This window comes from Chrysochloris asiatica, unplaced genomic scaffold (assembly GCF_000296735.1).
Source record: "Chrysochloris asiatica unplaced genomic scaffold, ChrAsi1.0 scaffold00403, whole genome shotgun sequence".
Lineage (NCBI taxonomy): Eukaryota > Metazoa > Chordata > Mammalia > Afrosoricida > Chrysochloridae > Chrysochloris > Chrysochloris asiatica.
Genome location: NW_006408921.1, coordinates 749,308 through 763,076, shown reverse-complemented (window position 1 = coordinate 763,076; position 13,769 = coordinate 749,308). Strand labels below are relative to the sequence as shown.

The 13,769-nt window shown below is 43.8% G+C and overlaps 1 protein-coding gene across 1 annotated transcript in view; it reads left to right on the top strand.

Annotated features, from left to right (window-relative positions):
• The window catches only part of ACTR5 (ARP5 actin-related protein 5 homolog (yeast)), a 46,772-nt gene that overhangs the window by 14,167 nt on the left and 18,836 nt on the right, over positions 1 to 13,769 (top strand). The window contains exons 4-7 of the mRNA XM_006876638.1: positions 3,661 to 3,878; positions 4,424 to 4,606; positions 11,680 to 11,796; positions 12,641 to 12,780. Of these exons, the coding sequence (XP_006876700.1) occupies positions 3,661 to 3,878; positions 4,424 to 4,606; positions 11,680 to 11,796; positions 12,641 to 12,780 (658 nt within the window). The remainder of the gene's footprint in view (positions 1 to 3,660; positions 3,879 to 4,423; positions 4,607 to 11,679; positions 11,797 to 12,640; positions 12,781 to 13,769) is intronic.

The window sequence follows — 13,769 nt, the reverse complement described above, 5'->3', positions numbered from 1 at the left end:
ATAATTCTTGAGTTATTCCTCTTCATGTTGTCCAACATGAATCTTAGGCCTTCTTCAGATTTTTAAATTCTTTTTGTTTTTGCTCTTCTATCTTAGTAGTGTTGAGAGATTTATCTTCTAGCTCGCTAGTTCTGGCTTCTATCTCTTCAATTCTACTCCTTAGCTTTTTCAGTGTCTTGTCCATTTCTGATATTTTATTATTAATCGTTTGGACCTCTTTCTGTAGATTTTTTAATTGTTTCCATTGCTGTATCTATTTATGTGATTGTTTCTGTAGCGCTTTCTTGACTTCTTCCTTATTTTTCTCAACACCATTTTATCGTGTTTTGGTACATTTTATAATCATTTTTCTGAATTCCTTCTCAGGCATTTCCAAAGCCTGCCCATCTTTCAGGAGTTATCTGTGGCCTTAATACTTAGATAGGTGAGTATTATGGTATTTTTTAGGCTTTCTGATTGCCTTCAGGTAGATGTAATCAGGAGATGGGCTTCCATTTTCACTCTTCTTCCTGAGAAGTTTCAAGATATCACTGTTGGTCGCTGTGATATAACTCAGGATTTAACTTTTTGGCCTATTTCCTTTTTAGTCTGCGTGTCCCACTCTACAATCCCCGTTCAGCCTTTGTTTTTAGTTATAAACAGTTCAGGGCTGGCTGTGGTCATTTGGTTTTGAGTGGAAACTGTCACTATAAATTTCAAGGTGATCTGTGTGCATGGGTAGTAGAACCCTCCAGGGGTGGGGTGTCCACTTGCTCAGGCACCCCTTCTAGTCATCAGAATGGAGGTGCACAGACAGCCAGAGACCAATGAACAGATGCCCTAAAAAAAGAATGTCCACACCTTTATCACTGCAGTTCTCTCAGGCATCTGTGGCTGCTCTGATCCTTCCCCAGCATGGTCTCTCCCAAGATGGCAACTCCTGGGGAGCAGCTGAGCTTCTTGTGAATTAGAAAGCAATGGATTTCTTGCTTCTGCTACAAATTTCCCTAGCTGTAAGCCTTTCAACTTTCTAAATATTCCTTTATATGTGGTTCAAAGTTCTAGCACCATCCCCTGAGCCTGCTTGGTCCAGTATTCTGTGTTGTTGCTGATGGAGCTCTTGATTGCACTTTCACCTGATCTGCCATCTTGTTTTTCCCCAGCCAGTCACTTCTTGCCTTTGTAGTGTCCCCATTTTGGGTAGCCAGTGTCCAAGTTGCCCATCCTTGTATTCTCTGTGTATGGAGGGGGTGGGAATGATCCTCGCTGTAAAGATTTGGTCCCTCTTTTGAGCTATTGCATACATAGGTGTAGGTCAAGTTCATCAAATTATATCAGATTACTCTTTTTTCCCTCTTGTTTCTTCTTCTAGTTGAGTTCTGATCATCCAGCCATTGAAGCCAGGTCAAGTAGGTATTATCTGCAAGTGTGGGTATTCTGTAATAACTTTTAATTACTATAAGATTGAGTAACAAATTCAAATAAACCCCCAAATTTTCCATTTGGAGAGACCCAAACACTTCATTTGTTCCTCAAAAAGATAATCTGTGTTCAGCAGTTGTTAAAATGACAGTAAATGCATTGCAGAATGACTCTCCAGTACTGATATTTTTCATTAATTTGTGTTGCCAGTTTATGAGTTAAGTCAAAATCATGCTTCTGGTTTAAATATGACAATGTACAATATGTAAATTGACTCTTTTATGTTTAACAATCATATTCAAGTTTTGTCAGTCACTGAATCCATTTGTAGTAAATCAAAAATGAAATCATTGAGAGCTGAATAGTGTGCAAACCAAGCAATACACAGAGCTGACTGGTGGAGAGCACAGTAGCCACTCCCTCTTACAATGCCGTCCGTTATCTCTGTGCCCCTGGGTTTATTGATACTCTAGAAGGACTACTGGATTTAGAAGTTGTGAACACTCATGGGCAGGGTTCATTACAGCAAAAGGATACAAAACAAAAGCCACATCAGTCACATGGTGTAACATCCAGAAGAAAGCAGGCTCAAATTTCCTCACACGTATTTCCTTTAGTAATGAACTAAAACAGCACATGAAATGTTGTCTACCAGGGACACTCATTAAAGATTCAGCCTGATTGTCACATAGGCACCCTCTGCCTAGCACATAACAAAATTCCAGACTTCAAGAAGGAAAGAAGGTATTCAGCATAAACCATGCTGTTTGCACGAAGTTTAGGCCCAGTGAGCCACTTAATCATTTGGGAGATTTATATCATTGTTGTTATGTGCCTTCCAGTCGGTTCTGACTCATAGCGACCCTGTATAGAATTTCCCAGGAGCAGGTGCTGTATTTGAACTGTCAGCCTTATAGTTTTGTAGTCCAGTGCTGAACTACAGCATTTATCATCCAAGTTCTTGCATACCAGTTAAGAGCCGACCTTACAAGTAGATTTTCTAAAGATAAGGGTCGGCCATTCAAGCCCACCAGCTGCTACACAGAAGAAAAATGAGGCTTTGTACCTCTGCAAAGATTTACAGCATTGGAAAACCTATACAGGGTTATTGTAAGGAGGAACCAACTCGATGGCACTTAGCAACAAAAAGAAGGTTGATAGATTTTCTCAAAGAACATAGCTCAATCACAGGAGCTTGTTATGACAGAATGTTAAGAAAATTGAAAACTGCTTTGGCAAGAAAAAGGCCTGGAAAATTGTGCGAAGAATTTTTTTCCATTACAACAATGCACCTGCTTGTTCTTTGAGGGTAGCAAAGACTGTCCTTCGGGACACCTTACTCCATTCCACCCTATATCTCTGATTTTGCCCCCATCAGACTTTTTATTCACAAAACTCAAAAAGCATTTAAAAGGAACCTGGTTTGAGTCCCTTAAGGATGTTAAAATGGCTGTTTTGATGTTTTATCGATTTTAAAGAGTGCAGCACCCTTCAGTCAAGGGTTAGAGACGGAGACATTGCCTCTAGAAGTAGACAGACCTAATGAATGTTTCAAGAAACAATAGCTTTGCATATTGGTGTTTCTGCTTAATAAAAGTAGCTATTATTTAAGGAGCTCTGATAACGTAGTGGTTACAAATCAGGCTGCGAACCACAAGGTCAGCAATTCGAAACTACCAGCTGCTCCACGGGAGAAAGATGAGGCTTTCTGCTCCCGTAAAGATTTACAGCCTCGGAAACCCTGTTCAGGGTCACTATGGGTCAGAACCGACCTAACGGCACTTAACAACAACAACAATTTGTGGGAGTCTTGGTGTGGCACTATAGGATAAGCACTGCAAGGTCAGAGGTTCAAACCCCTTAGCCACTCCCCAGAAGTCCTATACAGGGTTACTGTGAGTTGGAACTGACTTGAGGCACTTAACAAAATTACGACAGTATTTTGTAGCAATGGTTTTTATTTGCCATTACCTATTTTTTTATTCTTTCTCAATGTTGCTGATTTTATCATTTCTCTTGCACCTCCTTCATTGCGGATCTTCTGTGTTTCCTTTGGGTATCATTTCTCACCTATCACGTCACACTTCTTTCAGTGGTCCTGATGCCATTCTGTCTGTATTTGTGGCTGCATCTAGTTAAAGAGGGAAGTGGGTGTGTGCTTTTGCCATCCTACCTGGCACTGGAACCCTTGCCTTGATTTTTAAATTTCTGCGTTAAAAGTGTTACCAGTTCCTAACTTCCAAAATGATTTCCTTAAAGAATTGCAGAAATGGCAGTGCCCTGACTATTATGAGAACAACGTCCACAAGATGCAGCTACCCTTTTCCAGCAAGCTCCTGGGCAGCACTCTGACCTCTGAGGAGAAGCAGGAGAGGCGGCAGCAGCAACTCCGGCGACTGCAGGAGCTCAACGCCCGCCGGCGGGAGGAGAAGCTGCAGCTCGACCAGGAGCGGCTGGACAGGCTGCTCTACGTGCAAGTAAGAGCAGATGCCAGTGGGCCACCTCAGTGTTTTCGTCTGTGTCTCATCCCTGGTGTCAGGAAGGAGTCCAGAGCGTCAGCAATGTCAGGATTGCTAAAGTACTGCAGAGTAGCAGGTGTTTCTGAAAGAGCTCCGTACTTTGGCGTTATTTATGTTTTTAAATTTTTTAATGTGTGTAAGGATGGCACATGTAATGCACAGGTCACAAATCTTAAGCATATCCAGGTCTGTGAAGGTTGACAAAGTGGCTAGAGCCATGTATCTGCCGACCAGATGAAGAAACAGAAGGTTGCCAGTACCTCAGCAGCCTCCCACCTGTCCCCACCCCAAAGGCAACATTGCTGACATCCATCACCATAGATGAGTTGTGTCTAAACAGGTGGTAGTCTTTTTTGTTTTTCAGTTACGGGTTTTATTAGGGACGTCTTGGAGCTCTCGTCTGCCCTGGCGCTTCTGTCTGGCTTTGAAGCCACTTTTCATTCCCTCCTCTGTGTGGTTGCACTCTTTACCTTTGAGGTGACTTATGACTGCTCTGGTTCCAGGAACTTCTAGAGGATGGCCAGATGGATCAGTTTCACAAAGCCCTGATGGAGCTGAACATGGATTCACCAGAGGAGCTGCAGTCCTACATCCAAAAGCTCAGTTCAGCAGTGGAGCAAGCTAAGCAGAAAATCCTTCAGGCAGAAGTCAGCTTTGTGGTGGATGTGGTAGACAGCAAGCCAGAGGTAAGACAGGGCCCTTCCTTGGATTCCACAGGCCATTCAGAGAAAACAGCCTCTCCCGAGGGGTTGGAGGAGAGTCCTGAGAAGGCGAATGTACCAGAGTTATGACCAGACTTGGGGAGAGAGCAGTGATGCCTGAGGTTGCAGGGACATCAGCGGTGCTAACTTTGTGCCAGCTGACACTGACAGGAAGAATTTCACCCTGTAGTCCTCTGGCCGGACACTGGGGAGGGAAGTGTGCTTATGGACTGCTCATGTGGCTGGGTCTTGAACCTGAGCCTGCTTCTCTGGCAGCTGTTTGGCAATTGCTCACATACTCCCATTCGCTCTTTTTTGATATTTCCTAAATTTATTGTGGTTGGTCTTTCACTTAACTTCCTTTCCATCTTGATATTCCTTGAAGATAGGAATTGTGCTTTATACATAGCGTCTGAATTGTTTTACGACAACTAGTTGTTGTTAGTTGTGGTCTGGAGAATGAAACCTTGCCCGATCCTGACCCTCTTCGTGAGCTCAAGCTCATTGTGGCTGCTGTGTATTTTGAGTGCCTTCCAACCTAGGGGCTTTCTTTTCCAGCACTGTATCGGACACTATTGTGAGGGATCTGCAGACTTTTCATTGGCTAATTAAAAAAATAAAAGATGGCCAGCTAGACCTTTCTTCCTAGTCTGGGAGCTCCACTGAAATCTGTCCACCATGCGTGATCCGGCTGGTATCTGAAATATTGGTTGCATAGCTTCTTGCAACACTCCAGCTGTGTAAGTACAAAAATCCAGTAGACCCATGGTGGACAGCAGACGTCATATCTGTGTTCAGCAAAAGTTACCGAAGACGAATTCTCTTTCCTTACCTGTGGACTGTTAAGGTCAGGCAGCAGGGCTGAACTTGGGCCCAAATAATCCAACTCTGGACCCAGCGTGGGGAAGGGGCTGGCTACAGGTCACACCTCGGCCCCAGAGGCCACTGTTGGCTCTTTTTTGCCTCTAGATCTGGGAAGAAGCATTGTTGTTGTTGTTGTTAAGTGCCGTCGAGTTGGTTCCGACCCATAGCGACCCTGTACAGGGTTTCCGAGGGTGTAAATCTTTACGGGAGTAGAAAGCCTCATCTTTCTCCCGTGGAGCGGCTGGTAGTTTCGAACCGCTGACCTTAAGCATTAGTGGTGATAATTTGTCATCCATAGACAACAAGCAAAGAGGCCTGTTTATGGTCTTGTAACACTTGAGAGGGCAAGGTTAATCAATCTGGATTATTGGCTTTTTGTTTTTTAGCTCACTTTAAGTTGTTGGCTATGTCTTTGGAAAGGAACTACACTGGAAGAATCCAAGTCAGTGCCATTTGATGTCAGTGTGTTAGGGGCTCCTCGGTGATCTCCAAGCTGTCTGGGACACAGCCTAAAGCTCACTTTGGCAGTGACTACCTCGCGGCTGCATGCTCACTCTTGTAGTGCCTCCTCTCAGGCTTCCATCCTCCACCTCTTTACCGTAGAGCAGGTCCTGTGTCAGGCTTACCAGTGCAGCTTCCGGATCACTACCATCTTGGAATAACGGAACTTTACTACTGTCTTTCTCCCTGCAGCATCACTGATCAGCTTTGGTTAACCTCTGCTCCTCTTCTGTCTCCTGCTCTCCACTTTCCTGTCTGTTTACTAGTCTCGAGAACCACACTGTCTTTGTTGTTCACTCGTCCACATGCATTTTTTTTTTTATCATGTGTAACATGGCAGTGTTAGTAGGGCATCAACATCTTTATTCCAGAGATGTACCACTAAGCCACTACGAAGACAGATTTCAAGTTTGAACAAACACCTATAGAGGTGTGATCAGGAGCCATTGGGGAAGAATTTTTCCTGATTTTTTATCATTTTTTTCTGCATTTGTTAACATACTGAGATTCAGCCACTCATTCATTCACTTGTTGTTGCTGTTGTTGTTGTTGGAGTCGATTCTGACTGCACAGGGTTTCCATGGCTGTAAATCTTTACGGGAGCAGAAAGCCTCATCTTTCTCCCACAGAACAGCTGGTAGTTTCAAACTGCTGACCTTGAGGTTAGCAGCCCAATTCGTAACCACTATGCTACCAGAGCTGCTTCATTCACTTAGCAGGGACTTAATTAAGTACCAACTTTATTCTGAGCTGTGGGACACGTACTGAAATGTCCCTGGGCTTGATGAGATTTGAAAATGTTGGACTGCAAAACATTTCTCTACATATAATTAAAAATCTGATGAATTCGTTTCTTACCAAATCTTTAATGGTCAGTCAGTCTTTATTGAGTGTGATTGTTAGTGATTAAAGTCTGCTCCAGTAACATTTATGGAATAAATTTGACCCTAGTACTGACCAGCCACTTCTACCTTTCAAAAAGTATTTGTAGTATTTTCTAACTATAGAACTCCCTGAAGTAAAGAGAATACATTTGTACAGACCAGAGTCATGTTTAAATGCTGCATAAGTAGTAATGGATGAGATGAGTTAGTACAGCTAAGCTTTTTAACTTAAAATATTCTGTAAAATCCATTTTTTCTTAAAAAGAAATCTGTCTCAGTCCTTGCTAGTCTGCTTGTATTCCTATAGGATGTTGTAAAGGAGTAGCTTTGTTAGCATTCCTAATGGAATATTTGAAACTAGAGGATGCTTGCTTTTCCGTAACTGTACGCAACAGGCCATGTTTGCTGACAGTGGGAAGAGGGACACAGTTTTAGAGCTAACCTTCAGACAGAGCGATTGTGAAGATGCCACAGAATCCAACAGAGTTTTGTTCTGTTGTACATAGGGTTGCTATCAGTCAGACTGACTTGACAGTGCCTGACAACAGCAGTCCTTTGTTGGAAGTCTCAGTGGGCAAATTTGAAATGTTCTCTTGAGTGGCTTAAGTCCAAGTCAGTCACTGTTGCTTGAGGCTGTTTCAGGGATCTACACTACTTTGCACTTTGGCAAACTATTGTTCCCTTCAGTTCTAAAAGAACAGTCATATTTGTGTTTCTGATTGCCACACAATAAATGTGAATCCCCTAGTAAACCCTAACCAGAGAGAAGCCGGTATGGTTAGAGAAATCTGTTCCCTAATGCATGCCCATCCTCTGTGTTAAAATGATTAACTTTGTTCCTCTGTGTGAGTCATAGGAATTGGGAGAAGGAAAATTTCTTTTGACCATTTTTAGTAGCACTAAGTTGTTGTGGTTAGGTGCTGTAGGTTGATTTCCACTCATAGTGAGCCCGTGTGATTGGGGGACTGCCCCATACAGTTTCCTAGACTGGTTTCCTCTTGAGAAGCCACTGGTTGGATTTGAATCACCAACTGTTCAGTTAGTAGCTGAGCACTTAACCATTGTGCCACCCGGTTCCCATGGCAGTCTCTGGCTATGATGAAGGTTTGTTGTTGTCACCTGCCATTGAGTCAGTTCCAACTCATAGTGACCTCATAGTGAGGAGCAGCTGGTGGAGTTGAATTGCCGACTTTATGGTTCCAGTGCTGATCCTACAGCTCCACACCAGGAGTCCTAGATGACGGTAGATGGTGCTGTTTTTTCACAGCAGAAGCTTTTTGAAACCTGTATTCCAGAGCTATATGAGGGTGTACCTGGTGGCCCACAACTCAGTGCCAGCATGGAATGCCAGGGACACAGTGGTAATTACATATGGTGCCTGTCTTCCCAGGTGCCTCAGAAAAAATAGGGTGCTGGTATGGCGCTATAGGATAAGCACTGAACTGCTAACTACAAGGTCGGCAGTTCAAACCTACCAGCTGCTCCTGAGAAACCCTATACAGAGTCTCTATGAGTTGGAACCAGCTTGACAGCACTTACTGACAACAAACATGTCCCATACTTGGCTGACTGAAGTGAGGTATATCAGGCCAGGTGGGTAGTCTATGTGTGTGGAATAAAGATGGCGTTTTGAGAAAGGGTTGGGATATTGAGTTGGGCCTGGAAGATTATTAGGATTTCAGTAAGTAGTAAACAAGGAGAAAGAGTGGTTTTGATGGGACAGTCAACATGTATAGGGAAGTATGGCATGCTTGGTGTACAGATTCAGGGCCGAGGGGCCATGGGGTGGGGAAGGGAGACCAGGCTCCAGAGGTCTCCATTAGTCAGACTAAGCAACCTTTAGACATACAGAGCTTTCAGCCTGTGTTAACAAGGAGAAGTCATAGGACTTTCTTTTAGGAAAATTACCAATAGCAGGAAGGAGGATGGTTGTAGGGAGAGATGAGACTAGAGGTGGGAAGATGGGATAGAAATGTCGTAGTTCAGAAGAGAACTGAAATTTGTCAGTAGTTATGGGGGTGGAGGGTGGGCACTCAAAATCTAAAAATTTGGGTGCCATTCAGAAGCAGGTGGCAGCAGTGGCAGTGGCTGATGACAGTAGAGCACATGACATGTGTCCGACCCATGCTGAGCACTTCTGTCAGCTCTGTCCTGATTCATTTTCACAGCTCTGTAAGTAGGTGTCATCATACTCCAGTGCTACAAATAAGGAAGCAGAAATGAAGAAACTTGCCCAAAGTCACACAGCTCCAAGTCACAAAGCTGAGATTCAAACATGAGCAATCTGACTCCATGGCCAGAAAGACTGTATAGATCCAGCCACCACACTGCACCCCCTGACCCTCAGCCATAAAATGTAGGATAATATCCACAGTGAGAACTGGGGAACTGGAGGGTGAGTGTTGTCAGCAGTCTGCTCTGCCCCAGAATCAAATGCAGAGTTGGTCAAGAGAGCCCTTGCCTCCTTGACTGAGTGGGAGGTCCTTTTGATTCACCTTAGGCAACTCTGCTGCACAAGACCTTTTTAAAGTATTGAAGAGCAAAGATAATCAGCTTGAGGACTAAGGTGCGACTGACCCTAGCCATGGTATCCATGTGAAAGCTGGGCAGTGAATAAGGAAGACTGTACAAGAATTGATGCTTTTGAGTTATTTGATGCTTTTGAGAATATTGAAAGTGCCATAGGCTGCCAAAAGAACCAACAGATCTGTGTTGGAAGAAGTGCAGCCAGAGTGCTCCTTGGAGGACAGGATGGCCAAACTTCGTCTCTCATACTTCGGACATATGGTCAGGAGGGACCAGTCAGGATATCATGTTTGATAAGGTAGAGGGTCAGAGACAAAGAGGAAGACCCTCAGTGAGATGGATTGGCAAAGTGGCAGCGTCAGTGGGCTCAAACGTGGCAACAATTGTGAAGTTGACCCAGGATCAGGCAGTGTTTCCTTTTGTTGTGCTTAGGGTTGCTATGAGTCGGTACCAACTCGATGACACCTAACAACAACAACAAACCAATTCTTCTCGTCTTGTCTTCCAGTCTCAGATGAAGAAATATATACCCCTTCCTTTCCAGGGTTTATCCTCAAGCCTGGAAAATTCTCCATAAATATGGTGGTGGTAGTTGTTAAGTGCCATTGAGTTGATTTCAACTCTCAGTGACCCTTATAGGGTTTCAGAGCAGCAACTGGTGGGTTTGAACCACCGATCTTTCAGTTAGTAATCCAGTGCTTATCCTACAACTCTACAATATTGTTGCTGTTAAGTGCTGTTGAGTCGGTTCTGACCTATAGCAACCCTGTATAGGGTTTCCAAGGAGCAGCTGGTGGGTTTGAACCACTGACCTTGTGGTTAAAACTGATCTTGCGGTTCAGTGCCTTACCCTGCAGGACCACTCCAGGACAGAAATTAGACCTCATTGTCACCCACTCGTGCCATACATGCTACATGACTTTTGTGGGGCCCGGGGTAGGCATTGAGGCTCATAGCCTTGTTTGAAAGTGAGTTTGAATGCGTGTTTAGAGCTGTAGTATATACGCAGGTTCTCCAGAAACGTGTCACTGAATTGCATTGGTAATGCACGTCCTTCATGGATTGCTAGAGTCAGGAGGGACCCAGAGAACACATACTCAGTGAAGGCATATCTCCAGCATGCTTGACTGTTGGTTCTTGACACGACTTGAATCCCTCTAAGGTGTACTTATTGTACAGCAGCTGTCATTGGTAGAACATTCTTCCTTGAGTTGTAACAAAATAGCTCTCCCTATAACTTCTCTTCTTTGAGTCCAGAAAGGTAAGTTCTCATGACAGAATGACAGATGGCCGCAGCTGTCATCCAGAACTCCTCCCTCTGTACAACTTGTTTTGTGCAGGTTAAAATTAAAATGCCTTGGGCCCTCTATTGGGAGCGATGCCAGCAGGTTCAGGTTCTTTGTCATCGATGAGCAGTGCTTGTTCAGTAGGTAGGAGGGATGCCACAGGTAGGAAGTATCCAGCTCCCTTGCGGCCCTTAGTCGCATCCCTATCCCTGTAGGACCTGGTCCTTAAGGAACCATCAGTATGATGCATTGTTGTTGTTAAGTATCATCAAGGTGGTTGCGACTCATGGCTTCCCTGTACAGGATTTCCGAGGAGAGGCTGGTGGGTTTGAACTCCGACCTTGTCATTAGCAGTCCAGTGCTTATCCTACAGTACCACACCAGCGCTCCATACACTTACTAACTATTAAGGAATCTATTTGATTTTGCTTTTAATCTGAGTTCTTTTGTAGGACACTAGCTATCAAACCCTTCTCCCAAAGAGTTCTGAGTGGGGTGGGTTGGCTGATGCAGGCAGCAAGTCTCCCAGGGGGCCTCAGCCTGCACCTGACACCTTTGGAAGGCTTCTGAGAGAGAAGGAAGGGGTTGGTTAGGCTTGTATAAGTAGGAAAAGGCAGGTGAGGAAAGCAAAGTCCTTGGGAAGGTTTCTGAGAGAGAAGGAAGGGGTTGGTTAGGCTTGTATAAGTAGGAAAAGGCAGGTGAGGAAAGCAAAGTCCTTGGGAAGGTTTCTGAGAGAGAAGGAAGGGGTTGGTTAGGCTTGTATAAGTAGGAAAAGGCAGGTGAGGAAAACAAAGTCCATTCCTGGTTTTGTAGTCTTATAATCTTTGTGTTTATATGTGTGTTTTTGGGGGTGATAGCTTAGAAATTTTTTCATTGTTTTTATGTAAGCATAGTTTTCACATAAACATCAGACAGGGCCCCGGTTTTTTGTGATGCTGAACCTACTAGAACTAAGACTCTCCGACATCACAAGCTCGGTCGCTTTGTTTGTTCTTAGACACCTGACCTGGAGCAGCTGGAGCCGCCACTGGAAGATGTGGAAAATATCCAGGACTTTGAGCCCTTGTTTTCAGAGGAAACACCTGAAGTGGAGAAGCCAGTTACCACTGTCCAGGTTGGACTCCTGTTGTCTAGATCAAGCTTTTGGTTCACAGTTGACATGAGTGACCAGACGAGTCAAGGAAAGTTTAAAAAAAAAAAATCCCACTTATAGTTTTTAGAAAAGAGGGCACCACTACATAAAACCGCTGAAATCAGAGGGTTTTTTTAACCAGGATCTGTGAATTGGTGAGAAACAATCTGCCTGACATTTGAACAATGGGCAGTGTTATTACGGTTAATTCTTACCTAGAACTGAATTTCTATCATTAAAGTGGCAGCCAGATAAACATGTCTGAGTCTAAGACCCACCTGGGTAAATGCTCTCTTGGCCAGGGAGGTGATCAAGGGTAACAAGGCAGACACTGGTGGGCAGGAGGGGAGGAGACTTAGATTTCCACCACTCAGCCTCAGTCTGTGAGGTGTCTTTTCATGAACTCTCAGGGACTATTGCATGATGTAGACCACAGTGGTGGTTGTGTGCTGTCCAGTCAGTTCCGACTCATAGCGACCCTATCTAGGGTTTCTGAGGCTGTAAGTCTTTATGGGCGCAGAAAGCCTCATCTGTCTCCCTAGGAGCGACTGGCAGATTTGAACTGCTAACCTTGCAGTTTGCAGCCCAGCTCATATGCACTATGCTACCAGGGCTCCTTGATGCAAATCCTAAATTTTTATAATTCTGAGGCTAAAAGAAGGCAGAAAATTGGATTGTCAAATCAGGAAAGTTGGGGAAGGCTTTTCTGGCCTGAACAAAGGACAAGAGCAATACTGGAATAGGAAATGGGAGTTTGAGGAAACTGGCAACTGGGATGTTTGTCTTTATAGCCTAAAAATATCTTCTAAACTTTGGGTTTTCAAAGCCCATGTTTAATTTGGCAGCATATCATCAGCTGTTTGTTGGAACAGAAAGAATTCGAGCTCCAGAGATTATTTTCCAGCCGTCTCTTATTGGAGAAGAACAGGCTGGGATAGCGGAGATCCTTCAGTACATTCTGGACAGGTGAGACTATAGGCACCTTCTCCTTCTAGTGCCCTGAGCCCTTCCTCTGGATATAGTATTGAAGAGTAGCTTTGGTGTTTGGGCACCCTGGAAATAGGCCTATCTCACTGCTTTTCATTGACATGTTCTGCTCAGATAGTGTTCTTTCATCTTCACCGTAGGCCAGGCACACTGTGCAGCTCTGCCATTCTTTTTTGAACATGCACATGCTCAGCCGCTTTAAGGAACTTTCACAATTTCTTATATATTTAAGTTAGACAATAATATATGTGAATTGACCTTTTTTTTTTTATTAGTTTTTTTTATTATGAACTGGTTGAAGGTTTCCAGACAAGATCACAGTTTTTTTAAGTTCAGCAAATTACACACTTTGTTTCATCTCAATGATTGCAATCCCTTCCCTGCTATAACAGTTATCCTGTTTCCTCCCTGTGGCTCCGCATTTACATCTTACGTTTCACAGGTGAACAAAGCAAAAATCTTTGATGTACACTTACAAAACAAAAATATATATATTCATTTAGATATCCAAAGGGCACATCTACCAGCCAGCCTCCTGCCTGCAGGCACACAGCTGTGTGTCTAAAGCCCATAACTGTTCTGTCTCCCCAGTGCATTGGCTTTTATATAAAAATTTCTTAACTTTTAAATGTAAATGGAGTGAAGGTTTACAGAGCTGATCATCAGTTTCCATTCAGTGAATCATACACTTGGCTACATTGCAGTAATTCGCAATCCCCTCCGAAGACCATCAGTGTTTCACCTCTGTTCACTTTAACTCTTAGATTCTTCCCCATGACGTCCACTGCCTTTGTTTTTCCAGTGCCAACCTCCCTCTTATTGTATATTGCCTGCCCCATCACCCAAGTTAGCATATGTCTACCCTGTAGCCTGTGAAAAGTTTCCCTTCCATCCCACCTTTGGTAACCATCATATAATGTTTCTTTTTTTTGGCTTCAATTCATGGTGATCTTTTTTTTTTTTTTTAA